The sequence below is a fragment of the Macrotis lagotis genome, chromosome X, assembly GCF_037893015.1.
Source record: "Macrotis lagotis isolate mMagLag1 chromosome X, bilby.v1.9.chrom.fasta, whole genome shotgun sequence".
Lineage (NCBI taxonomy): Eukaryota > Metazoa > Chordata > Mammalia > Peramelemorphia > Peramelidae > Macrotis > Macrotis lagotis.
In genome coordinates this window covers 504,935,863-504,963,698 of record NC_133666.1, presented here as the reverse complement: position 1 = coordinate 504,963,698, position 27,836 = coordinate 504,935,863, and the positions used below count along the sequence as shown (strand labels likewise).

The window sequence follows — 27,836 nt, the reverse complement described above, 5'->3', positions numbered from 1 at the left end:
TATATGTATATATATAATCAAATGAAAAATGCTCCAAATAATTAATGATTAGCGAAATGCAAATTAAAACATCTATAAGGTACTACCTCATATCTATCAGATAGGCTAAGATGACAAAAAGGGAAAATGATCAATGTTGGAGAGGTTGTGGGAGGATTGGGACATTGGTGCATTGTTGGTGGAGTTGTGAATGGATCCAACCTTTCTGGAGAGCAATATGGAATTATGCCCAAAGAGCAATAAAACTGATCACACTCTTTGACCCAACAATGCCAATACTAGACTTATAGCCAAAAGAAATCATAAATAATTGAAATATTCCACATGTTCCAAAATACTCATAGCAGCTCTTTCTGAAGTGGCAAAAGATTGAAAATTGAGGGTTTGCCCATCATTTGAGGAATGTCTAACAAGTTATGATTACATGAATTCTATGGAATATTATTGTTCTATGAGAAACCATGAGTGGTCAGACACTAGCCAACAGGAGCTGATTCTGAGTGAAGGGAGCAGAACCAAGAGAACATTGTACATATTAACAACAACATTGTGAGTTGATCAACTTTGATGGATGCAGCTCCTCTCAGCAGTTCAGAGTTAGAACAACCTTAAGAGACCAGCTATGGACAATGTTATCCTATCCAGAGGAAGAAAAACAAAACAAAACAAAAAACCTCTACAGAATCAGAATAAACTGTATTCACTTTTTAAATTTTTCTCTTATGTATTTCTTTCCTATCTCATGGTTTTCTTTCTTTTCTCTTACTCCTAATTCCTCATTCTGAAAATGTCTATCCTGTAAACATGTTAAACACAAATGTGTATGTACAATATTTACTTGACTGCTCACTACTGAGAGGAGGGGGTGGGAAGGGAGGGTGGAAGGAAATTATGTAACTTAAAAATATGCACTTATCTCACATGTGGATGAAAGCTGAAAAACTTTCCTAACATGTAATTGGATACATAAAATATCAACAGAAAAAAAGTGTGCTTTATAACCTCAACTGAGATTCTAAGTTATTACTGCTCTACATGAGCTTAGATAGTAGGAATTCTATCTTATTATTTTTTGTATACCCCAGGTTCTGTTGAACTGAATCAAAGTCAATTGTTATGCCAACACTTTCTCAGTAGCCACCCAATGTAGCACAGTAGGTTAGTGAGTTGCAGAAAAGGGGCAAAAGTTCTAATGCCTGTTCTTATTTCTTGTTAAACATTGTGCAAGTCACTTTTGGGACTAAGGACTTCCCTTTTCTGTGGCATGGGGGGAAATGATAAACATTGCAATGACTTGAGAAATAAATAAGGACTTATTTTTTTGTTTTGTTTTTTCAAGTGAGTGAAGTATCTTGCTACCATTCATTACTTTATTGCTCTTTTAAGAGCAGTAAGTCCTAAAGATGTGATATGAAAGTGTATCTCCCCCCACCTTCTTTGCAGAGGTGAGGTACTATGGATGTGGAATACTATATAATATCAGACTTCTGATATGTTGGTTAGTTTTTTGAGCTGGTTTTATTCCTTTTTTTAAAATACTTTGGAATGGGGAGCTGAAAGGGAGACCTTAGTAAATGTATTTGATATAAAAATAGGTGACTACAATAAAAAGATTTTAAGACTAGCAATTAGATGCTGTTAGAGATCTTTTCTTTCATTCTGAAATCATATTGGTTATGGCCAGTTCTCTTTCCTTTTCTTCTCTGAGATGAAACAAGCCTTCTTTAGAAGTTAACTCTTCCACACCCCAGGGTTGGTTACCAGCTTCTGGTCCTATTCCAAGGCTAGAATTGGAGTCCTTGCTAGATACCTTGGTGACTTTCTAAAAGTTATATTGTAAAAGGCTCATGGGAAGCAAATTGGCTATTCTGGATGTCCAGAGAATAAAAGAGACGGAGAAATACTTTGCATCCTTAACTCCCTAATGATAGTGTTGCATGATTCTATTTTTGTGTAGTACTGAATCTAGGAAAGAATGAACATTTAGCAATGACTGACCCTCACCTGGCAAATGGTTTCTTTAACCCACATGAATCTTGCTCTAAGGAGCCCTGCTTTATTCTTGATGGCTAACCAAGGACCATTCCTGTTTGGAGTTATCTTTCTTTTCCCAATCATCATTATAACCATTGTGGTGAATTGTTATTATTACCCATTCAGATAACTGGTAGTCATCAGACTGGCTGGTAAGACCACACAGTGACATAAAAGAAAGACCTTTAATTTGATAAGTTGGAAGCAACAGTGGAAAAGGCATCTCTTATTCTAATTACTGTGTTTTTCAGGATGCTGATAATCAAATAAATCCTTGAACCAAAAAATAAAGCTTAACTACCTGAGAGAAAATGTTTTCTAGATGACACGTAGACAGCTGGTGTTGTTTGGGAATTAAAGCTAGCCTCTGTTTGTATCTATGTAAATCCAGAGTCATTTGAGGTGGTTTGTTTTTGCTCTTTTTATTTTTGATAGCTCTGTCAACCTTGATTTGGAAGCGTGAACAGATTTTAGACCAATGTTTCATGGTTCTATGAAGTTTAAAACTCCTTTAAACCACATACACACACAAAAAAACCCATCAAATGTGAAAAACAAGATCTATAACAGACAGTTAAAGAAATGATCTAAGGGCATATCACCTTCCCCCCACCCTCATTCTATTTTTCATTTTCAGTTCTTATGATGCCTATTCAGGTCTGTAATTACTTTAAGTCAAATGAGTTTAAATTTATATTCTCGTGATGGGAAAAAGTCCTTTAAAATGTATATAACAAGAAAACACTGTTGCCTTGGTAACAAGATCTTGGGTATTCCTTTTCTTTGTGGAGGAAGTATCTCATGCTACCATAAGCTCTTATTTCTTTAGACAGTTTGATCTTTATAAAGCAAGGTTGGAGCTAGAAGAAGCATTTCTTGTGTGTAGCACTTTATTCAGCAAATCATAAGATCATAAATCTAGAGATGGAAAGGATGGGCCTAGGAAGCAAGGAAGGAAGGAAGAACTCAGGTCTTGTCGACTCAAGTATATAAAAGTGAGGATAAATGAGATCTTCATAAATTTATTGTACATTTTATGTTTGATATTTTAGGAATCTATTTTTAAATAGATTCATTAAATATCTATTTCCCAAGTAATCTATAAGTTTCAGTTTTTCACCAGAAAATTTTTCCTGCAAATCACCAGATTTTCATATTTTTTTCAAGTGAACAAGGTTAGTTTTATATTGCCCTGGCAATATGTGAAATATTTTAATATTGTCTTCTAATATCTTTCATTTAAAGTTTTGTGTTCTCAGAAAGTGATCTGGTGCTAGAAAAACAAGATAAACAAATTCTGAATTAAAACAAAATGACTTAATGGTCACTAGTCCAAATCCTTCATTTTATCCAAAATAAGCAAATCGAAATCTTGAGATTATCTAAGGTCATTTGTGACAAAGCTTTCGACTAAACTGTGAATGAAAATATTATCATATAATTTGTATTGCTTAAAAAAATAATTTCTATCTATAAGGGAAGTTGACTATGTATTTGAGGAACCCTATAACAAATTCTTTTAAAAAGTAAATTGCCAGGGGCAGCTTGGTGGCATAGTGGATAGAACACTAGACCTGGAGTCAGGAGAAGCTGAGTTCAAATTTGACTTCAGACACTTAATAATTACCTAGCTGTGTGACCTTGGGCAAGTCACTTAACCCATTATCTTGCAAAAAAAACCAACAAAAAAAGTAAATTACCATCCCCAAATGTGTCTCACTTGAAAATTTACATCTATATATATATTGACTTTCTATAGCAAGGCATACTTACTTAAATTATCTGTTTCCTATAAACTGACAAACCCAAATTAAGATTCCAGGTGCCAGAGATCAACTCAGTTAAAATTTATTTGAAATTCGGTTTGTAATATCTGACTCAAAACTTGCAGAGGCAAATCTTGCAAATGAGATAGGCACAAGTAAGTCCTTTGAAGTGTATCAAGCACTAGCTAAAGTATCAGAGGTTCTAAAACCCCAAGGCATGGGTTTTCAATTCACTTGCCCAGCCCAGCCTCACCTTAATTTTCCTCTGGGGTGGAGCCACTTTTAACTAAACTGGGAAACCTAAACTGAAACTGTCCACAGGTGGTGAACCCTTTAGGTTAGCAGCTACATATAATTAAGAACCTGTCAGTTTGGGGGGAAAGAAGGTGGGCTGGCTATTTTGGGAATGCCTAGAGTAGCTCCTAGAAAAAGTTTTCAAAGTGGTATTTTTTAATCATTCTCAAGCTATCCTATCTAGGGTTAACTCTAAGTTATAGAAATTAAAACACACATATACAAAATAAAGTCAACAACTAGCCCTGAAGATACTATTACAAAAATTAGGATAAATACTTTAGGAATGAGAGTGAAAAAGCAGTGTTTAAAGTTAACCTTATTGGACAGTTCTGTTGAAACCTGGGAAGACTAGTATAAACTGATGTAGAGTAAAGTGAGCAAAACAAAAATGATTTGCATAAGGACAACATTGTAAAAAACAATTTTTGAAAGCATTAAGAACTCTAATCTTAACCATTCTTCCACAGGATAGAGAAGCCACTTTCTGACAGAGAAATGTTAGATTTGGGGAGCAGAATGAGATATAATTTTTGGACATAGCCAATATAGGAATTTGTGTTCCTTGACTATGCACATTTATTACATGACTGGTTCCTCACCCATAAGGGGGAGGTGGCATGGGAGAGAGAAAGAAAATCTTGTTAATGTAATCAGAGACCAAAAGGTCCCCAAATCAATATAAAACAACAGAATAAGATGTTTGGATGCAATAAATTAGCCATAGATATTCTCCAAACTAAATGATTTTAAAATTGACCATACATGGAATTGCATCAAACTTTTTTTTAATCTAAAAAGAGATATTCAGATAGAATCCTAAATTCAGGTTACCATTTCATTGGAACAGAAATTCTAGTTTTATCCAATAGGTATTTAATGTTGAACTGAATTGAAATATACATTTCTGTCCACTCCATCATGTCGGATTTAACAAGCAACCAGATAAGTTGAAAGAGTATCTTTCACTTGGTAGCAGCCCCATTCAGTTACAGCGAATTTATAGGAATAGTAGTCCCACTCAATCATAATACATTTTATAGAGGATAGCCATCTTCTGAAATTTCAAGAAATCAAAACTTTTAGGAGCACTACAAACACATATATTCAAAATTGTACATCTCTGACTCATAAAGGCAAAGTAAGAGAATTAAATGTAAATTACCACTGCAGATATCATAGGAGTATTGATATTTACAAAATATTCTCAAAAAATATTTACAAAATAGTCTAACACAAACTCCTTGAGTGTGAAGGGTATAAAAACAAATGCAAAGTATAAATAAATTTTTATAAAAAATAAGGGTTAGGGAGCACTAGTCCTGGAGTCAGGAGGATCTGAGTTCAAATTTGACCTCAGACACTTAATAATTTTTACCTGTGTGACCTTGGGCAAGTCATTTAACCCCATTACCTTGCAACCCCTCCCCCCAAAAAAACCCAAACCAAAAATAAGGGCTAAATGATCTCTATGGATCTATGCTTAGCATTATAAATGTAGAGCCTATATAAGATTGCTTTCTGTCAAAAAAAAAAGATTGGTAAAAACTACTGTTGCATGGGGTTGGAAAAACAAATAAATAAAATTTTACAAAAAATTAAGGTTAAATTCCCAAAGAAAAAAGCACGCTCTGCTTAAGTCCCTCAGAGCCCTATTAACTAAGATTCACAGTCACATTGCCAATGCTGAATTGTGGATACAGTTAGAGGAAGTGACCATGAATTGGCACTTAACCTTAAACTGCCACATCAACTCCCTTTCTTTCCCTAGGATCTTACTACTTGAATTTATAATATAACCAAGGCCTTAGATTCTTTGTTGAGTTTGATTGATATGTTATTCCTGGGTTTGGGGGGGGCTAGATTTTATTCTTTTTTCAAAACTTGTGTTGGTTATTCAAATATCTTTGTGAAAATTAGAGAGGAAAACATTTATCTGTGCTGGCAGTGCTTTGGGGGGTTATTTTGTTTATTTTTGTTTCTTTTTTTAGCAGGTGGAGTGGGCAAGTGGTTGTGAAGTGGGAAATACCTATAATTTCATTGCTATAGGAAATTATTAGAAAACACCCTTTACTGTTAAAAATAATCACCTGCTGCCAAGCATCTTGTAAAATTAGAGACAGCTTAGTGGCAGTGACTACAATGCTGGACCTGGAATCAAAAAACTCCAAGTTTGAATCTTGTCTCAGACACTTTCTATGTGTTTCCTCATCTGTAACATGGGGATAATAATCACCTGTTGTTGTTGGACTATTGCATGGAGAATATGTGAAACTTAAAGCACATGTAAATGCTAGCTTTTAGTATTATCCTTAGAGAGAATATGAACTTAAGAAACCCTTGATTGAGGACTGATCACTATCCTCTCTATATCATACAACCTCTGTGTAGCCTTGTAACACTGTGACAAAATGTACATCTACTTGGATTGGAAAAGGAAAGGAAGAGAATAAAACTTAATGAAATAAAATGACTTCAGATGTCATAGGCATGTTGTTACCAGGGCACCACTGCAGACATCATTGTCATGTTGTTTACCTAAAAACTAAAGGATGTTCTCAAAAGAATAATATATCTATATAGTCACCCTAGTACATTCATTCAATAAATATTGAGCACCTGTTATGTTCAGGCTGATGAATCTGGTTGTCCCTGACTAGAAGGTAAATGAAGAAAAGAGTAAAATAAAGGGCAAATGACAGAATTAGTGCTGTATACCCACACTTTCTCTGGCAGATTCTTTTAAAAAAAGAAAGAATTGGTATAGTTTTCTAGGTCTTTTGCCCCTTGCTTTACTCTGTATCAGCTCTTGAATAGAGGTCCCTATCCATGTTATTTATTAGCAACACCCATGTTGCATACTTCCAAGTAAATTTCTCATTATTGGTACACTGCTAGTGCTGATAAATTGCTCAGCTAGTCAACAACTCCATATTAAAGTATAGGAAATAGCTATTCAAGATTGATTTCTTAAGGGTGACCATACATATGAGGGAAAACTTCTAAATCTCTTTACCTTCACTGAAGATGTCATCATCTTCATCCTCCAAACTCTGATCTTCTTCTCTGTATTGCATCTTGGAGAAAAATAATTTACCTGGAGGTCAGACCCAAGGATGAATGCTGCCACACAAATTGTAGGGCCTGAAGAGTCTTATTTCCTTTCTCTAAGTTTCCTAAATGCTTGTGGTAAGGGCCCCTTCCGCTTCCGGATCTCTTCTAATGCAATCAGTATCTTAGACAAGAAAAGATTTCCAATCCTTTAGAAAAAGGCCTTCAAGGTGGGGCACTTCTCTGGAGAAGGAAGAGTTCTTTGGACTAGAGAGAGCTACAGGCTAGAAAGAATCAGCATGCTAGTTGCATTTTGAGATTGAAAACTATGAATTTCGCTGGGGAGTAACAAAGCCTTGCTTTTGGAAAGAGGAAGAGGTTTTTTTGCATGTGAATGGATGGTAGTGGAAGACAGAAGAAGTTCCCATTATTTGTATCTTACTCAAGTTTCACTCAAGTGACAGGTTGGCTAGAAGTAAAGCCACAAGGCTCCATCAATGTCCTGTCTCTGAGCTGGAATGTGATTTCTTTTCCTTTTTTTTTTTTTGTTCAAATGTGTGATCTTAACACAGTCTAAACTACAATTACCACATAAATAGATTCTTCTAGGTATATTAAAATTCTAAGGTCATTTTTTTTAGTCTAAATTAATCTCTTCCAGGTTCAATGCCAACCACTTCTAGAGGAAGTTGGACATAATGGAAACTTCAGCCTACATCAAAGTCAATTAAAGGAAAGAATTTGCATCTATCATTCATATGTTCAAATTACATTGTTCTCCTTCATTGAATCAACCACTGGCATCATTTCACATTATCTGATTGTCCCAAATCAGATTCTGTTCTTTTTATCTGTACCAAAGATCCCTGCTTGTAATGGGTTTCCTTGGAGCTCTCTATTATATACCATATAACTTCCAGCGCAGCAGACTGCCCAGAATGTTAAAACTCCAGAGGTGTAGAGGAACATGTTTTTTTTTTTTTTTTTCCAGGGAGATCTTTCATTTGTTTGTAATTAGCAAAGATTCTCTTCATGGTCCCTAGGAGTGCAGAACAATTTCCTATCCTCTACAGGTCCTTAATTCCATAAGCAGGTTCCTAGAGTCAATAGTTAGTTCTGAATGAGAGCTTCTCCCAACACAGAGAAAAAGAATCACAGACAGTTCCAGTTGAAGGAGGACAGTCACTGAGTCAACAAGCATTTATTTAGCAGTGGTAGAGGAGAGTGTATTGAGAAGGTATTATCCTAAAATCACTTCTATGATCAATCAACCATGAACCAATGAACATTTAAAGGATAAGTGTAGGGGCAGCTAGGTGGCTCAGTGGATAAAGCACCAGCCTGGAGTCAGGAGTACCTGGGTTCAAATCCAGTCTCAGACACTTAATAATTACCTAGCTGTGTGGCCTTGGGCAAGCCACTTAACCCCATTTGCCTTGCCAAAAAAAAAACACCTAAAAAAAAGGATAAGTAGGGTACCCCATAGGTTGCAATCAGAAACACTGGAGGGAACTTTGATATTAATGAGATTATAGATCCATTTGAGTAAGCCTTAAAAGTATAGAAATGTTATGGATATGGATATCTGTAAATGCAGCATAATATATTAGATATAATATAATAACAGTAATACTGTGCTAAGGGCTAAGGATACTAAAAGAAGAAAAGACAGTTCCTGTACTCAAGGAGCTTACAATCTAATGAAATAATAATAATAATAATAATAATAATAATAATAATAGCCAACATTTTAAAAGTACTTAATATGGAGCATCTAGGTGGTGCAGTAGATAGAGCACTAGCCCTGGAATCAGGAGGACCTGACTTCAAATCTGGCCTCTGACACTTAATAATTGCCTAGCTGTGTGACCTTGGGCAAGTCACTTAACCCCATTGTCTTAAATAAAAAAAAATTTTAAAGGACTTATTATGGGCCAAGCACAGTTCTAAGCACTTTACAATTATTATTTCATTTAATCCTCACATCAATCCTGGGAGGTAGTCATATTATTATTTCTATTTTATAAAAGAGGCAAACAGAGGTAAGTGCTTTGCCCAGGATCATACAGTTAGTAAGCTAATAAGCTTACTAAGTAGCTGAGGTCAGTTTTGAACTCAGGTATTGCTTATTCAAGGACCATCTTTTTTTAAATCTGTCTTGACCCTAGCTGAACTCAGTCAGGAAGACCTGGGTTCAGATTCAACCTCTAACTTCTACGGATTGTATGTAACTGAGCTGAATCTCACAGTATGAGTTAACAAAAGAGGCAAAGATCTGCTTTGGGAACAAAAGGGGAAAAAGGGTAGGGAGGAAGAAAAGAGAAGATAGAGGAAGAAGGAAAGAAGGGAAGGGAAAAGGAGGAGAGAAGATCATCCATTAACTGAAGAAATATGAGCCATACCTTGAGAGAAGGGTTAAGCCTTTTTGCTATTGCTATAAGTTGTTTGGATGGCAAAGGCACAAGGTTAAAGGGGAGTTATTTGTTCAAAAATGTCTTTACCTTCTGGAGGGAGGATAAGAGAATATGATGGCTCTTTGAATGCCTTTTGTTTATTTGTTCAAGGACCCTTGGGAATCTGTCATATCTCATGTTTTCTGTGGCAGATGAAATAAACTTTATCTTATATCCAATACCCATATTATACATTGGGTACCTATTATGTGGGAATAGGAAACTTTTTAACTCATACATGAGAACATAAACTATCCTTAAACTTTATCGTGGAGATTGTACTAGATTCTCCAGATGGAGGCAAAGACCCCTTTTGGTCCTGCAGTAGATAGTGAACCAGGCCTGAAATCAGGAAGACTCATCTACTTGAGTTCAACACTTACTAACTGTATGACCCTGAGCAAGTTACTTAATATCATTTGCCTCAGTTATTATATCTGTAAAATGAGCTCCTGAAGAAAATAGCAAACCACTCCAGCATCTTTGCCAAGAAAACCCCAAATGGGGTCATGAAAAGCAGGACAAGAATGTGATGACTTCCATTAGTTTGGCCTTTATAAAGAATAAACTAAACATGGTGCTAACCCCTAGAGATTGTCCAGAAAGGCACAAATGTTAGCCTCCAGAGTTTGGTGTCAAGAAAGAACAAACAGAATTAGGTTAAAATACATGTTTATTAGATTTCTCTAAGTTTGCTTATTAAGTAGATCTGAGTGGGGGACTGACTAGAAAACAAGACCCCCCAAAATGGAGTTTTGGTGAGGGTAGAGTCTGATTCTGGGCAAGCTATAAGGGAGTGGGTGGGGAGTTCACTATCAGATATTCCATTAAAAGGAGTGCCCCCTCCCAACTCAGAACTTTGTACTTTAGCAGTTAAAGACTTCCACAAATCTTCTTCTAGGATGTCAATGCCATCCAGTGATCATTGATACAAAGAGGAGATTCATATTTTTAATAAAAGAGAAAATTCATATTTGTTTTTAGGTAACAACAAATGGAAACAACTGAACAATAACAACCAGTTCTGAACCTGGTTCATGTGAGTCCAGAGTCTTCAAGGCACAGGTTACATATATATTTTTTTAATTTGTTTTTTAAAATCACTACCTTGGATATGCCAATGAGAGAGAGGAAAAGATATCTTCAACCAGACTTGATTTTCCTTAGAACTAGTCCAAGCTTTCAAAGTAACAGAAGAAACAGATCAATCATTCCTGGGACTTCTTGCAGGAAAATTTCCTATCATAATAATATTGATTATAAAAATGGTCTTATTTAAACACTACATATAAAATATGGAAGAAAAAAAGGAATAAGGAAAAAAAGGGAATGGTCAGAAAGGAGAATGAGTGAGGATTTGAAACTTTGGTTTCAAAGTGTTTAGGATCAAGGACAAATAAAATGATGAAAAAAACCCCACAAAACCAAAAAACAGTCTGAACTCTTTGAAACTTAGAGGGGTTTTCTGTCAAGATGAGCATGAAATGCTTCACACTGGAAAAGGTCATGCCCTCAATAGCTTAACCCAAATATAGAATCCTGTTGCAAAGCAGGGCTTGTTTTGTAATTAAAAAAAAATCCCTGGGTGAGACACTTTTTGGCAATAAAAGTGTCCCTCCTGAAGTAAGTGTAGTGAAGAGGTAGTATGAATGGAATTTTGGTTCTTAAAGGGAAAAGTTTCATTCATGACCCAATCAGTGTCATAATTGAAAGCTGGGAAACCTTCAGAGGAGATAAAAAGAGTTTCTGTCAGTTATATTCAACATGGAACCATAAATCATGGAACTTTTATGAGTTAGAAGGAATCTTCAAGAAAACCTCTGCATATAGTACATCCCAACCCCATTCCAGTTTTTCAAATGGAGAAACTGAAGATGATGATACAATGAGAAGACAGAGTTTGTGTTCTCTAAGGATATAAACTCTCCAAAAAAGGTATCACAGAAAGCCTACCTCTCCCAGGGTCTACCACCCCTGACCCCAGCCAGCCATGGTCATAGCATCTACCTGCCTTCTTCCCATCACCTGCTGATCTTTGCAAATATGATGCATTATTCTGTCTCCCTTTGAACAAATACCCACCACAGGGAGGGATTTTGTACATTTCCTTATTTAATGTGACTCTGAAGCATCAGAAAGACTTCACGAATCTGTTGAAGAGAATCATGAAATGGTGGGGATCGCCTGCTCAATTTTTTCACTTTTTCTTCTTATATTTCTCCTTATTTTTTTCCTTCTTATCTTCCTCTTCCTTCTCTAGTCCAATTCCTCTTTACTTCCTTTTATCTTATCAAATATGAGGAAGGAATGGGAAGACAGAGGAAACCCTCCCTCCTCCAATCACCTTTGGTAAATGGTAAGGAGAGATAGGATACCTGGAGAAGAAAACATTTTCTCCTATTCCTATGGGAAAAAATGGGGAAGAATACAAAGTGAGCAACAGTATCCCAGTGCCTGATTCCCAGGAAGACCATTTCCTTTTGACAGTAGTGAGACAAGAGGAAGTGCAGGAGAAACATCTGGTTTGGTCTTTAGCCAGGCATAAAGTAAGGTAATTCTAGGGCTACTCCAGAACCATCATAGGACCAGCCTCTGATACTACCCCTAAGTTAGGAAGAAAATACACATTTATTAAGTGCCTATTGTTTGCCTGGCATTGTACTAAGCACTTTGCAATATTATCTCAATTTATCCTATTTCTTATTTGTTCATATTTATTTATTTTTCATTTTTTACAAGGCAATGGGGTTAAGTGACTTGCCCAAGGCCACACAGCTAGGTAATTATTAAGTGTTTGAGGTCGGATTTGAACTCAGTTTCTCCTGACTCCAGGGCTGGTACTCTATCCACTGTGCCACCTAGCTGCCTCCTTGTTTGTTCATATTTGATGGCATGTGTTTCCCTCATTAGTCTGTGAGTCCTAGAGAACAGAGAATGGTTTTTCTGTTTACCTTCAATACCTTTAGCATAGTGTTTCATATGTATTAATTGCTTGATAAGTAACTATTTGACTGACTAACTTTGATCTTAACCTGCGGGGCAGCTATAGAACTGACCTGGCTACCTAAGAACTTGGCTATTCCCCATCTTATAAGAATGTGAGTTGGGGCATAAGGGGAATCTTATAATACATTTTTCTTCATGCTCCTCCATAGGGGAAAATAATGACTAATTGGAGGACTAGCTGGTTATTCTTGGAACTCCTGCATTCCATCTTCCACCTCTTTGCATTGTTAGACCATTCCTTTCTCCATTTCTAGAATGCATTGTAGCCCCTCCTCTCTGACTTATACATTATTTTCTTTCAAGGCTGAGATCAGATGCTGTCTTCACTGAGGAGTCTTCTCAGACTTCCCCAGTTGATAAGATTATAAATCTAGAGCTAGAAGAGACCTCAGGAGTCATTTGGACCAATCTCATCATTTTATAGATGAAAAATAGGATATGGTCCCCAAATCCTTTTCCACTGTACCAGGATGACTCCTTGGGGGGGGGGGCTCTCTCCTTCATCAAATTATGCTGTATTTACTTATCTCAATCTCTGCTATATTTCTATACTCCACCCCAATCCAGGGGAATGTGAACTGTATCAGTATCTGTATCCTTAGCACCCTGCAAACTATCTCACACAACATAAATGCTTTTTTTTTCCTTTTGGTTTTTGCAAGGCACTGGGGTTAAGTCATTTGTCTAAGGTCACACAGCTAGGAAATTATTAAGTGTCTGAGGTTGGATTTGAACTCAAGTACTCCTGACTCCAGGGCCAGTACTCTATCCACTGTGCCACCTAGCTGTGCCCCCCCATTTTTTTTTCTTAAAGATCTGTTGGATTAAAGTTGGGAATCACTACTTTGCCATTTTGATCAGGGTGTTTGAAGGGGAAATTATGTGTTGTCTTTTTAAAATTACAATTGTCCTGACTATGTCAAAGGTGAACAAAAAAAAATTGAGGAATAAGACCATTAAATTAAACAAAAAGTCAAAAGAAAAACAGAAGGGAAGGATGGGCTATTTCTCTTTTGGAATGAAAATACTTCCAGATTGCATCTGTTTTTCAAAAGTTTCGTGGGAGGCTAGCTAGAGCCACTCCTGGATTTGAAATTTCAAACCTCCTGGAAATCCAGTTTCTTGTGCTAGTTCTTCTTCTTCTTTTTTTTTTTTTTTGGCAAGGCAAATGGGGTTAAGTGGCTTGCCCAAGGCCACACAGCTAGGTAAATCAGTAAGTGTCTGAGACTGGATTTGAACCCAGGTACTCCTGACTCCAGGGCTGGTGCTTTATCCACTGCGCCACCTAGCCACCCTAGTTTTTTTTTTTTTATATAAATACTACTCTGGTATTATGGGAAGCACACAACCAAAAGACAATAAATTCAGGCTTTTAACCCCAGGTTGCTGGATTTTTGTCAAACTGGTTCCAAAAGTGTTTTGAGTGAATCTAAACTAAAATCTGGCATTTTATCTTCTGAAATCACTCTCTTTCCTTTGTGCCTTTGCAAATTAGATCCTAAAGTTTGGATTCCTTTTAACTGTTTCTTTTGAAATGATTTAAAAAAAAGCAACTCTAGTTTTGCCTAGAAGTAACAATAACAGCTAGCATTTAATGAGATACACATTGTATCCCAAAACTCTGTGTGATGTTGAACACAACTGCACTATGACATCCTATATGTTCTCATTTCTTCTCACAACAACTTTGTGAGATAGTTGCTATTAGAACCTGCATTTTACAGATGAAGAAACTGATGCTGAGAGATACTAAGGGCCACAGTGTTATTATTTGACTTACGACTGGAAGGAATTGAGTTTTTCCTGATTCCAAGTCTCAAGACCTCCATTGTATCACCCCAACAAATCTGGGTGAAACAATCCCAAGGCTGTGCCAAGGGAGATACAAACCCTAAGCCCTTCCCTCAATGAATTTATAATTGGTTAGGAAGATAAGAAACATTCTAACATTATTCTGCTTTCCAATATCCCAATCCTATTATCACCTAGAGACCTAGTCAAAGATTCTGTTTCCTTTTTTTAAGAAATTAGGCCATCAAAAGTTGTTTACCTGCCACCCATGTAAGCTGGAACAAATGTAGAAACCAGCCTGGGAAAGGATAATGACTCAATCTCCCCTCAATCCACAAGAAAGGAAAAGAATAAGCATATATTAATCACCTACTGTGTGCCAGACTTTGATGGGTGCTTTATAAATGTTCTTTCATTTGATCTTTACAATAGCTTGAGGAGGTAGGTGCTGTCATTAATTCCATTTTACAGGGGAAGAAATTGAGGCAAAACCAGCTTAAGCGATTTGCCCAGGATCACATAGCTAGTAAGTGGCTCTGAGGCTCTACTGTGTATGTGAAGATGTCTCTGACTTTCTATACTGCCTTTAAGTAGCAGTATCATCTAAGAGTCAAGAACAATGGTTCTAAAACTGAATAACCTGGATTCAAATGCTGCCTCTGATGCCTACTTTCCATATCACTATGGGCATCTTCTACAGGAAAGTCCCCTTCCTACCTTCCCCAAACCATCTTAATTTCTGTGCTTTCCCTCTTTTAATTATTTTCTGTTCATCCTGTATATAATTGGTACATAGTCATCCCTTCTACATTATGGTTTTGATATATTGTGGGTCTGCATGAGAAATTAAATGAGAATTTTGGGGGAATTTTTTGAAAGTTGCAGATGACATGCAAAGGTCAGCAGACAACCCCCCAAAGTCTAGAAACTCAGAATGCATAAAATATATGTATAGTATGGTATAATATTAACATATTCTAAATGATAGGGGCATGGTGCCCTGTGGAAGGGATAATGTATTGTGTTTCCATGTTGAATCTCTCATTGGATTGTAAGCTCCTTGAGGGCAGGGTTGACTGTTGCCTCTTTTTTATATCCCCCAGTACTTAAAATAGTGTTTGATACATAGCAGATGCTTAATACATTTTTTTGATTGATTTGATTGATTTTTTTTTCCTCAACTGGAAAAAAGGATTTTGAACTACATAACTTCTGGTAGTCCCTTTCAGATTTAAACCTATGGTTCTATGACTATAAACAGCACTAGCTAATGAATCTGCCAATCTCTTTTCCCTATCTCCACCTGTAATGTCATTCTATATTTATACTTGCTTCTTCTTCACACCAACCAAAAAAAAAAAAACAACCAACTAATGGGGGGAGGGCTCTGGGAAGGAGATGCTTTACTTTGCAATGCTTAATGAGAAGATTTCTTAGAAAAGCAAGTGTTAACAAGTTTCTTCATTGTGTCTCTTCTCTATCTATTTACCTTTCAGATACTTAAGTTTGAGTCATTTAAAAAACCTTCATTTTCAAGGTATCTCCCTCTTTCCCTACTCCCTAATTTAGCTCAAGGCTTCAAGGAAAATAATTTTCTTCAAATGCTATTGGCTCTTCATCCTGGAGAAGCCTGGACTGCCAGCTCTTGGCTTCTTTCCCTTGCCCTCCCACTCACCAATATTCTTTGCTTTTTCCTTCACTGGGTAAAAAACAACCTAGAGCTTAGTTGTTTTAATATATATTAACTCCTCCTATTCACTTCTTCAAAACAAGGTCAATTTTTTTTTTTTTTGGTTTGTAACCACATCTAGTGTGATAACAGATTGAAAGGTGCCGCCCATCCTCTCTGAAACCACAGAGAGAATAGAAGGCCCTGGAGCAGAAATTCATAAACAAGGGTGTAGACATGAAGCTTGGGTGCTTTATTTATTTAGTTAGTGTTCATTGGGTGAGGGTGAAAGGATAAGACAAAGAAAAATAAAAGACATTCTGACCTTATATATATATATATATAGCCTTACAATTTGTGAATACATTTGAGTTTGGTGTTGTTATTCTTAAGGTATTACAACTCTGTTTCAGCTACAAATATCAGGACCATATCAATCTTGTTCACTTGTCACTAATTGGTTGCTTTTCCTTGTAATCAAGCTTCCCAGGGTTAATGTGTCATGGAGAGGGGGTGGTGGTGGTGGTGGGTGAGACAGTGAGAGATTTCTGTCTCATTCTCTGCTTTGGATGGTTCACAGGAACTCTAATGGGTTTCTTCTTTCTAAAGAGCATTTGACAGATAAATCCGATAGCCACTATTAAACTATTTTGTATTTTGTGCTGTAGAACAAAGCTGGAGAAAAAAAAATCACAAAACTATAAAGATTGGGTCCACTACAAATTTATGATACATAATCTTAAGTGAACCCATACTGCCACAAGGAAATCCTCTTACATCTCTCTTAATGAGTCAATATCCCATTCATTACCATCCTTATCTAATGTTCCATGGTTCCCTCTCCTCCCTCACTTTGTCATTCAAAAAAATTGCCTCATATTTTACTGGGAAAAAAAAAACAAACCAGAGGTCATTTTCCTTTTTCTCTCCTCTTTACTCTTATCTTTGAAATACCTACCTTTACTATCTCCCCTTACATTCTTGATTCCCATGAAGTTGGCTCTGCTCCTTGCCAAGGCAAAACCCTTTATATGCACAAATAATCCCATTCCATCATCTCCTGCAGATTATCTCCTCTATTATCCCCCACTCTCACAATCTTCATTCTTTCCTTGTCTACTGGCTGATCTCCTACTATCTATTAACAAATCTATGTCTTCACTATCCTTGAAAAATCCTCACTTAATATATCTTTTCTAGCTATCATTCTATGTCTCTTTCCTTTTGTGGTTAAACTCCTTAAGAGAGTCTTCTACAAGCAGTGCCTTTACTTTGTTTCCTCTCTATTTGTAAGTCTTTATTTGGCTTTTGATCTCATCATTCCACTGAAATTACTCTCTTCAGTTACCAATGATCTCTTAATTGTCTAATCTAATGTCCTCATTTTTTAGTCCTTATTCTTCATATCCTCTTTGCAGGCTTTTACACTATTGATCTTATTCTTTTTAAAAAATATTTTATTTTTCCACCACATGCAACAGTGGTTTTCAACAATATTTTTGCAGTTTTGAGTTTCACATTTTTCTTCCTTCCTTTCTTCCTTCCCCCTCCCCCAACAGAAAGCAATCTAATATGGGCTTTACAGATATAACCATACCAAATATAGATCCATATTAATCATGTGAAAGAAAAATCAAATCAAAATGGGAAAAAACAGAAAAAATCATAATACATAGAAAACTTTTAAAATTTGAAGATAGTAAACTTTGGTCTGCATTTAAATTACACAATTCCTTCTCTGAATATGGATTTTTTTCCATCACAAATCATTTAGAATTATCTTTGATTATTGTACTACTGAAATGAGCAAGTCCATCATAGTTGATCTTCACCCAATGTTATTTTTAGTGTGTATAATGTTCTTCTGGTACTACTTTCTTCACTCAGTATCAGCATCCTTTTATTCTTGTTGCTCTCTTTTTTCTAAGTTTTTGTGATACTGCTCTCTCCTGGTTCTTTTCCTGTTTATCTGACCTTTCTTTCTTTGTCTCCTTTGTGGAATCTTCATTCAAATCACAACTACTAACAGGCTCTGTTCCCAGCCCTCTTCTATTCTCTCTTTATACTATTTCACTTGGTAATCTCATCAGTCACAGATTCAAATTATGATGATCAACTCTACTTATCTAGTCCTAACCTCTTTGCAGATCTCCAGTCTCACATCTCTAGCTACCTGTTAGCTATTTCAAACTGGATATCTAAAAGATGCCTTTAACTCATGAGGTCCAAAATGGTGCCCACTGTCCTTCCTCTCCATCTCTCTCCTCTTTGTTACTTCCCTATTATTACTGAAGTGATACCCTCAGTCACTCAGGCTCACAAGTTGGGGGTTATCCTCTACTCCTCATTCTTTCTCACACATTCTCAGTCCCACCTCATATCCAAACTATTGAGGATTTTTAAGATCTTTCATATATGTTCCTTTACCTCCTCTGACATGGCCTCCATCCTTGTACCGATCTCTAGCAACTCATTCCTAGACTTTTGAAATCCTTTGTCTTCCTGCCACAAGTCTTTCTTCCCTCTAGTCCATCGTCCATTTGGCTATCAAAGTGGCATCTAGGCAGTACGGTGGATAGAACACTGGCTTTGAAGTCAGGAGTTCAAATGTGACCTTAGACACTTGACACTGTGTGACCCTTGGCAAGTCACTTAACCTGATGCCTCGAATTCAGGACAATTTTCAGTTGTCCTGATTCATATCTAGTCTACTGGATTCAGGTGGCTCTTGTGACTTCACACAGTATCCCCCTCACTAAAATGCAATTCATGTGTTTGTCATGGCATCACTTCCCCTGATGTTATGCTCTATGCTCTCTTTCGAGAACAAAGGACAAGCAGCAGCAGCAGCAGCAGCAGCAGCTTTCAAAGTGACTTTCCTAAAACGAAGATCTGGCCCAGTCACTAATCCCCTCTCTTACACAGAATAAAATATAACATCCTATTTTACTTTGAATGCCCTTTATAACCTAGCCCCTTCCTACCTTTTCAATCTTTCTCACACTTTACTTATGTATATAATGTACATACAATCATGAGTATTCAGTACTCAAGTATACAGTGATTTAGATCAATTGACATTGGCTTTCTTTTTATTACTTACATAAATCATTCTATCCTCTGACTTCATGTATTTTTACTGGCTGTTTCCCATTCCTAGAATTCTCTTCCTTCCCAACTCTGCTCCCTGGTTTTTCTGGCTTCCCTCAGATCTCTGCTAAATTCCCTCCTTCTGCAAGAAAGATTTACTGGCCCCCTAATTCTTTTGCTCTGTTGATTATTGCCATTTTAACCTGTATGTATCTGCCTAGTTGTTCATAAGTCCTCTTCTCCTTTAAACTGTGAATTCCTTGAGGGCAGAGAACAATTATTTACCTTTCTTTGTATCCCTAAGACTTAGAAGCCATTTAGTAAATCTTTGTTCACAAATAGGGTTACAAGTTCCAGGGGCATGAATGCTTCTGAAAGTAGGAGTGAGGGATGTTTATTATTAACAGAAGCATAAATTAGGGGTACCTAATAAAATATTCCAACCTACATTTCCAGGCTTATTATTTACCATTCTCCTCAGGGAATACTGACTTCAGCTCCTGTCAAACAAAACTATGCTATTTTTAAAATATTTACACACACACACACACACACACACACACACACACACACACACACACACACACAAAGACTTCTGTCTCAAGTCACCTTTGGGTAAACTATCTTTCTCTCATCCACCCCTCCCCTCATGGAAAGAACTCCCTTCCCATCTCTGGATCTTAGACTCCCTCATTTTCTTTAAAATTCACTTCAAAAGTCATCTACAATGTATCCACCAAGGAGGTTTGAAACCCATTCCCCAAGAAGGAGATGGGAGCTAAGCAGAATGCACTGCTACTCTGTGTTTGCACAGGGCTGGATTCTAGAAATAACCTAATTTTTAAAAAATGCAAATGTAGCAACAGCTGCCTATTGTGTCCTTCGGATGTTTTTACTTGTAGTTATATATAGATCCTTCTAAATGTTCCCAGTGCTTCAAGTGAAGTGGAAGGTGCTGAGCTGAGTATGAATATAGTCTTAGTTTCACTCTTTGCATAAAGACTTTCACTGTAGGAAGCTTGATAAAAGCTTTAAATATGCAAATGTATCATTATGTATATATGTGTACAATTGGATGAAAGTAATTTTCCTGGATTCTTGTCTGAAGCTCAACATATAAGAGATAAGTAGCTGTGGCTCTTTAGAGAACTGGGTCTTTTCTTGCTCTAGGATTATATAACTAGATGTGTGGGATCTAAGAGATTATTAAATCCAGTTCCTTCATTTTTTCAGATGAGGAAACAGAAGTCCAGGGAGAGAAAGTGAATTTGCCTAAGGCCATGACAAAACTGGGATTTGAAATCCAGGTTTCAACTCCAAATCTGGCAGCCATCCTATTGGAGCACTCTGCTATCTTTTGAAATATATTTAAGCAGGGTGTTGGCTCAATAGACCACTAGATTACCATTCATTGTCTCTATGATATTATTCACCTTGAACAGAGTGTAAAAGAACTAGAGGCAACTAGGTCAAACAGTGAGTAAAGTTGGGACTTGAGAGTCAGGAAGACCAGAGCTCAAATCTAGCCTCAAATACTAGCTATGTAACCCTAGGCAAGTCCACCTCGATTTCCTCATCTGTAAAATGGGAACGATAACATCTACCTCACAGTCTAGTTATGAGAATAAAATGAGATAATATTGGTAAAGTGCTTTGTAAACTTTAAAGGGATATATATAAATGGTATGTATTACTATCATAACTAGAAGAAAGTCTCCAGCAAAGTGGGTAGATTCTCTATGCAGAGTTTATGAGAGCATGGGAATAAAAATTAAGTTGTTGTTCCATTGTGTAGAACTCTTACTGATTCTATTTTGGCAACTATATTAATGTGGCTTATCATTTTCTTCTTCAATTCATTTTACAGATGAGGAAACTGAAGCAATAGGCTGAAGTGACTCTCAGGATCACATAGCTAATAAATGTTTGAGGTCAGTCTTCCTGATTCCAGGCTGGGTAGTCTATATATATTGTATGAGTAAATTCAGACACATTTAAATCTGTGCCTTTAGAAGGATTGCCCACATTGTGGTGAGGTCACAGATACACTGAAGATGTTTATTCTAAAAAGAAAATCTTAAGAGTATTTTGTCCATCACCAAACCAATTTCCTTATGAGACAAAGCTGGAGGAAGTATTAGTCTCATTAGAGTGATGCAGAAATTAGGTGAACCCTAGACACAGCAGAAGACCTGGGGCATAGTTACCGAGAGTCAGAAATGCTTCCCAATAGTTAAAGGACTTTTTTTTTTCAAGGAGGTAGAGACAAGAATATGATGCTCAAAGGCTTATTATAGGAATGGGGCTGCTAGTTGACTCAGTAGATAGAGTACTATTCCTAGAGAAAGGAGGATTTGAGTTCAAATGTGACTTCAAACACTTGAAACTTGCTAACTATGTGACCCTGGGCAAGTCACTTAATCCTGATTGCCCCTCATCCAAGGCCATCTTCAGACATCTTGATTCTTAGCTGACCACTGGACCCAGATGACTCAGGAGGAAAAAGTCAGACTGGTGACCTAGTACAATCCCTCTTCACCCAAATCCAATTCATGTCCAAGCCATGGCATCACCTCCCTGATGTCATGGTTTTCAAGAACAAAGAATTAGAGGCAGCTAGGTGGTGGATAGAACACTGTCCCTGGAGTCAGGAGGATCTCACTTCAAATCTGCCTCAGACACTTAATAATTACCTAGTTGTGGGACCTTGGGCAAGTCACATAACTCCATTGCCTTGCAACCCCCCCCCCAAACAAAAATAAAATAAGAACAAAGGATAACCATCATCATCATTATAGGAATCACTGAACTGTTCTTATTTCTTGTAGATTCCTTGTTATTTGATTATTGCCTCTTCATTAATAATGAAAGTTCCTTAGTGATTAGGACTGGTTTTGCCTTTCTTTGTGTCTATATTGCTTGGAAAATAGTATTGTAGCATGACTGTAGACTGAACTCTCACACTGAGGTCAACCAACCTCAGATCAGTGAAAGACAAACAGGCAACTTGAGATGTAAATTGAGCAACTTGTAACATCTTTTTTTTAGCATCTAAATTGATTTCCTTTCTTGTGTAGATAACATTACTGGTTAATACATTGAAGTATACACATTTTTTTGACCATAAAAATTCTTCCACTGACAAAATGACTGAACAGAAATCCCAAGGCCAGAGGATTTTACATTTCTGAAGTTAGAAATGTTGGTCAATTAACAAGTATGTATTAAGTGTTTGTAGGGGCAGGTAATTGATGCAGTGGATAGAATACCAGGCTAGGAATCAGACTTCTTTCTGAGTTCAAATTTGACTTCAAGTCACTTAACCCTATTTGCCTTAGTTTACTCATCTGCAAAATGAGCTAGAAAAGGAAAAATAAATCAGTATAGTATCTTTTTGCCAAAAAAACTCCAAATGGATCATGAAGAGTTAGAAGCTCAGAAACAACTGAACAAGTATTTACTATGCTTAAGTTTTGGAGATTCAAAGAAAAGACAGAAAACAATCCCTTCCTTCAGAGAGTACACATTCTATTGATGAAAAAAAAACATGCAAATGTACCACACACACACACACACACACACACACACACACACATATCCAAATGAGAGAAAAAGTCAGAGAGAAAGTACTACCTGAAATGGGAGGAAGAAGGTTTAGGACGTAGAGAGTGAATGGGAAAAATCTTGCTAAAATGGGATTTGAGTTGAGTCTTGAAGATATCAAAGAAACCTAGAGGGAAAATGGAAGACAAGTGAGGAATAAAAAGACATATCAGAGAGAGTTTTGTGAGTGAGGAACAAGAAGAATTCTGATGTCACTGGACTGTAAAATACTTGGAATAAAATGTAAGAAGTCTGACTAAAAAAATAGAAAGGAGTTAGGTTGTGAAGTACTTTAAAAGTCTAAGGCTTTTATTCTTTATTCTGAAGATAATAGACAGTATATTGTAGTTTATTGAGGAGGGGTAGGGTGTGATATGATCAGACTTTAGGAAGCTCACTGGAACAGTAGAATTAACTGGAAGATTGGAGTAGGGGAAAGATTTGAGGCACAAAGATCATCCAGCAGGCTACTGTAAAAGTCAGTATGAAGTCAAGATGTCAGGATGAAGTCAGGCATCAGGGTGGTGACTTGGACAAGACTTGGTAATGTGGGTATGCAGGATGAGTGAGAGTGAGAAACAGAAGGATTACATCTAGTTTGGAAGTTTGGGTGACTAGGAAGATGATGGTATTGTTGGAAGTAATAGGGAACTAAGGAAGAGGGGTGAGTTTTGGGTAAGAGATGATGAGTTTGATTTTGTGTATGTTGAATTTGAGATGCTTAAGGAACATGAAATTCAAGATATCTTAGGCAGTTGAAGATGTGAGACTAGAGAAAGAGGGATTAGGATTGTATAAATATCTCTTTCCCCTTCCTCTTTCATTTCTTCCTTTACCTGAATTTTCTCTTCCCACATATACTTTAGGGCATTTTATAAAAGACTCATAAAGCTATTTTTCTTTAGGAAAGAAAACAGAAGACCAGAATAAAGAACTAGAATCAAAGTGTGTTTCTGTAGATTGGTGAAAGATTGAACAAATTAAAGAATGTCATGAAATATGATTTCTCAGTGGGTTTTTTTAAGTGTGAATATGAGAATTCAGAGAAATGACTTTTTCTTGATTTGCACAAGACAGAAAATTCTCTACAGTTTTGATAACAACTTTTAGTTCCTTTTTTCTTTGTCCCCACTGGTCCCTGGGATGAGGGTACATGAGGAATTTGTGGTAAAGGAAAAGAACCCCACCTCTGCTTCCCTTCCTCTTAGTGAATAATAATTTCAAGTGTAAAGGACCAGCCAATGCAGAGGGATTTACGGTAGTTTACACATTGCCACACTACTCTCTTTAGGTTGAATGAGTGGGAATGTAGATTTTTTTCTGAAACACTAAACTAAGTTTTGAAATTAGATGAAGCAATGCAGAAGTCAGAAATAGGATGACCACATTTTTTCAACTATGTGGCAACCTGCAAAAAACTCCCAGGTTTTCTTTTGCATAATTGGTAAATATACACAAAGAGAAGCTCACACAAGGAATAAATAGAATAAACAGGCTTTCAACTGGATAATTTTAGGGTGAAGTATTTAGTTTGGGAAAAACTCCTTGTTTCATCTTATCTCTGACTTGTGTTCAACTTGAGCCTCTTTACACGAGGCAGGCTAACCCCTTTCCACAGTCTCTGCAGAATCTAAATCCAACTCCTACTATTCTCTCTCTACTTCTTAGCCCATGTCTTTGGATTTTACCATTCCTCAGGGCTCATTTCTTACTTTGCTACTAGATGTTGTCTTCTCTGAATTTCAACAACAGCTGTTGCAGGGATCATATGATAAAAACTTTAGAGCTAGAAGGGACCTTAGAGGCCATCACATCTATCTTTTATTTTGAAGATGGGAAAACAGAGATTAAATAACTTTCTTGGATCACTCAGTAAATGCATTAACTGAACCCAGGTCTTACTAGGTCCAGTGTTTTATCCACTACACATATATTCCTCTCTTGGGGAAGCTTTTTGGACAGTCACAACATCTAGATGGCTCCTTCCTTAAAAACTTAGATTCCTTAATTCAATTCAATCAAGTCTTTACAACTCAGGGAATTTGCACAGTTATATGTGTTAACTCCCCAATTAAGTTGTAAAATATTTTTGTATCTCTCAATTCCAGGCAGTGTTGTGCACATAGTAGGCACTTTAAAAACACTTTATTGCCATCAATAAATTTGCCTTTCACATTCTAGACATCCCAGGAATGATGGAAAAGAATTGTACAGTTGAAGTTTTAAAGGGTAGTTGGGAAAACAGCCTAAATCATTCCTAAGTTTTGGAAACTTGCACCTTGAATTAAAAAAAAAAGACTTGAATTATTTGAAATCAGTTATCCTTCTCACTTTATTCACTGTGCCCCTAGCTAACTGACTCATGGTAGGTACTTGTTGATTGAAGGTGATTATGCTTTTATACATACACAAATATATGCACCATATGCACATATAGGTACATATATATGTATATGTGTATGTGTATGTATATAGATCTGTGTTTTGCCAATGTAATTTTGGCCCATAATCCTGGGTGATCTTCAGTTAATCACTTTTCTCTGGGGCTCAGTTTCTTCACCTTTCAAGTAAAGGTGGGAAGGGCTATAAAACCAATGGCAAACCTAATGGTAAGGAATTGAGTATCCATGTCATTCAGGTGCAGAATTTATTAAACTAGGTCCCTTAATAAATGTAGGATGCATGGAGTTTTGAGTCCATAATGCCAAAGGACTTCCAGATGAAAGATCCAACTCTTTCCTTCCTTTTAGATACGAAAAAAATTAAGGCCAAGGTAGTCAAGTAACTTGTTAAGGTTATATGCCAGGACATCTTTCTAAAAACAATAACAAAACATAATCTCCAAAGAAAGAGGAAAAAGACCCATATGTATAAAAATATCCATAGCAGTTATTTTCATGGGATAAAGAAATGGAAACTGAGGGGGTGTTTATAAATTGGGGAGTAGCTAAACAAATTATAGGATATGAATATGATAGAATGCTATTGTGCTTTAAGAAGTTATGAAAGAAAGGGTGGCTAGGTGGTGCAATGGATAGAGCACTGGCCTTGGAGTCAGGAGTACCTGAGTTCAAATCCAACCTCAGACACTTAATAATTACCTAGCTGTGTGGCCTTGGGCAAACCACTTAACCCCATTGCCTTACAAAAACTAAAAAAAAAGTTATGAAAGGGATGATTTCAGAGAAAGATGAAAACACTTGCATGAACTGATACAAATTGAAGTGAACAGAACCAGGAGAACAATTTATATTATCGTCAACAACAATTTCAAAAGACTTGGAAACTATGACCAACACAATTGTTATTCAGTCATTTTTCAGGAGTTTCTGACTCTTTGTGGACCTTGTTTAGGATTTTCTTGGCAGAAGCCAGAGTGGCTTGCCATTTCCTTCTCTAGCTCATTTGACAGATGAAGTAAATAGGGTTAAGTAACTTGCCCAGGGTCACCCAACTAGGAAATATCTTAGGCTAGATTTGAATTCAGGTAGAAAAATGGATTTTTCTGATTCCAAGCCCAGTGCTCTCTCATTAACTCATTTCCAGATAGAAAGGTTCTGGACTCAGAGGACAGATGGAAGCATTTTTGAACATGGAAATTTGTTTTGCTTGACTATGCATAATTGTAATGGGTTTTGTTTTTATTTTCTCAAAGATAGAACAATGAGTTGAGAGGGAGAGAACTGGAACTGAAGATAAATAAAAATTGAATCAGAAATATGATCTTATTTCACCTGATTTTGACAAAGAATGTCATTCTTACCTCCACTGTTTGCAATGATCCTAACAAGGAGTCTAAAATTGTATCAGAAGAATATAGAGAATTCCTAGATGTAGACAAAACTTTTTTTTTAAATTCTGATCCTGGAGTAGTAATATTTTCAGGGATCACTCTTCTTCCACATCCAAATTCCTCAGCTCCTTAAAATTAACTTAAATCCTGTCCAAGAAATTTGGATTCCTGAGCAGCTCAGAAGAATATGGAAGCATAACTTCTTTGCACAATGTTAACTTAATCATTGTATTTAGCAGGACAATATTTTGACTTTCTGTTCATCATAGAATGTAAAGTTAAAAGAAATTTAAAGACTGATTATTCCATTTCATAGAAAGTAATAGTTGGAAAGGTTAAGGTAACCTACTCTTAGTCACACATTGATCTGGAGACAGGATTATAAGATAAGATTCATTTTTGCTTTTCCATTCTCTTCCAGTTCTCTGTTATAATTAAAATCCCACCTACTACATGATCTTTCTTAACCCCTCAGAATTCCTTTCCAGAGTTAATCGTTTTCTATTTATGCTGTATGTGCCTTGTTTTGTATATGTTTGTTTGCATATTGGCTCTCCTTTAGTCTGTAAGCTGTTTGAAAACAGGGACCATCTTTTGTCTTTTATGTATCCCAGCACTTACTATTTGTGTGACCTTGGGCAAGTCACTTAACTGATTGCCTTGCATCCAGGGTCATCTCCTGGGTCCAGATTCCTATCTGGCTCTGGAGGAGAAAGTGAGGTTGGTGACCTAGCACACAGCACCCCCTCACTCAAATTCAATTCATGAGCTTCTCATGGCATCACTTCCATAATGTTATGATCTTTTTTCAAGAATGAAGAAAAAAACATCATTATCACTTAACAGTAAGCACTTAAAAATGTTTATTGATCAATCCTTCCATTTCCTATTCCTGTACATTTTCCTACAGATGACAAATAACATTTCTTCCTTCTGCTAAGCTGGTCTGTACTCCTTTCTTTTAGTTCTGATCTCTCTTCTATCTTTTTCTTTTCAAAGCAAATTAATTTCATTGCTGCCATGGAAATTGGGAATTGTTAAGATCATCACCTTCAACTTGCTTGTGATACCAAGAGGTGTCTTGCTCAGGATTCACAAAGGCAATATATGTCAGAAGCAGTAATTGAACCTTGGTTTTCTTGATTCAATGGAAGACTTGTTTTTCATATATTATATAGCTCATTTTCTTAAGTCTTGTCGCTTACTTATTTTGGTACACTAGGGGGCAATTAGGTGATACAGCGGATGGAGCACTGGCCTTGGAATTAGGACGATAAGAGTTAGAA

General features: G+C 36.6%; 1 protein-coding gene across 4 annotated transcripts in view; it reads right to left on the bottom strand.

Moving 5' to 3' along the window:
• RIPOR2 (RHO family interacting cell polarization regulator 2) overlaps positions 1-27,836 on the bottom strand; it is a 220,255-nt gene that overhangs the window by 119,185 nt on the left and 73,234 nt on the right. The window contains exon 1 of one of the 4 annotated variants that reach the window (XM_074205658.1): positions 7,111-7,460. The exons of 1 other annotated variant lie outside the window; for it this stretch is intronic. In XM_074205658.1, coding sequence (XP_074061759.1) covers positions 7,111-7,171 — 61 coding nt within the window. In that variant the 5' untranslated portion in view covers positions 7,172-7,460. Of the gene's footprint in view, positions 1-7,110; positions 7,461-27,836 lie in introns of those variants that run through there. 2 more of the 4 variants (XM_074205653.1, XM_074205657.1) reach the window with 2 other exon arrangements.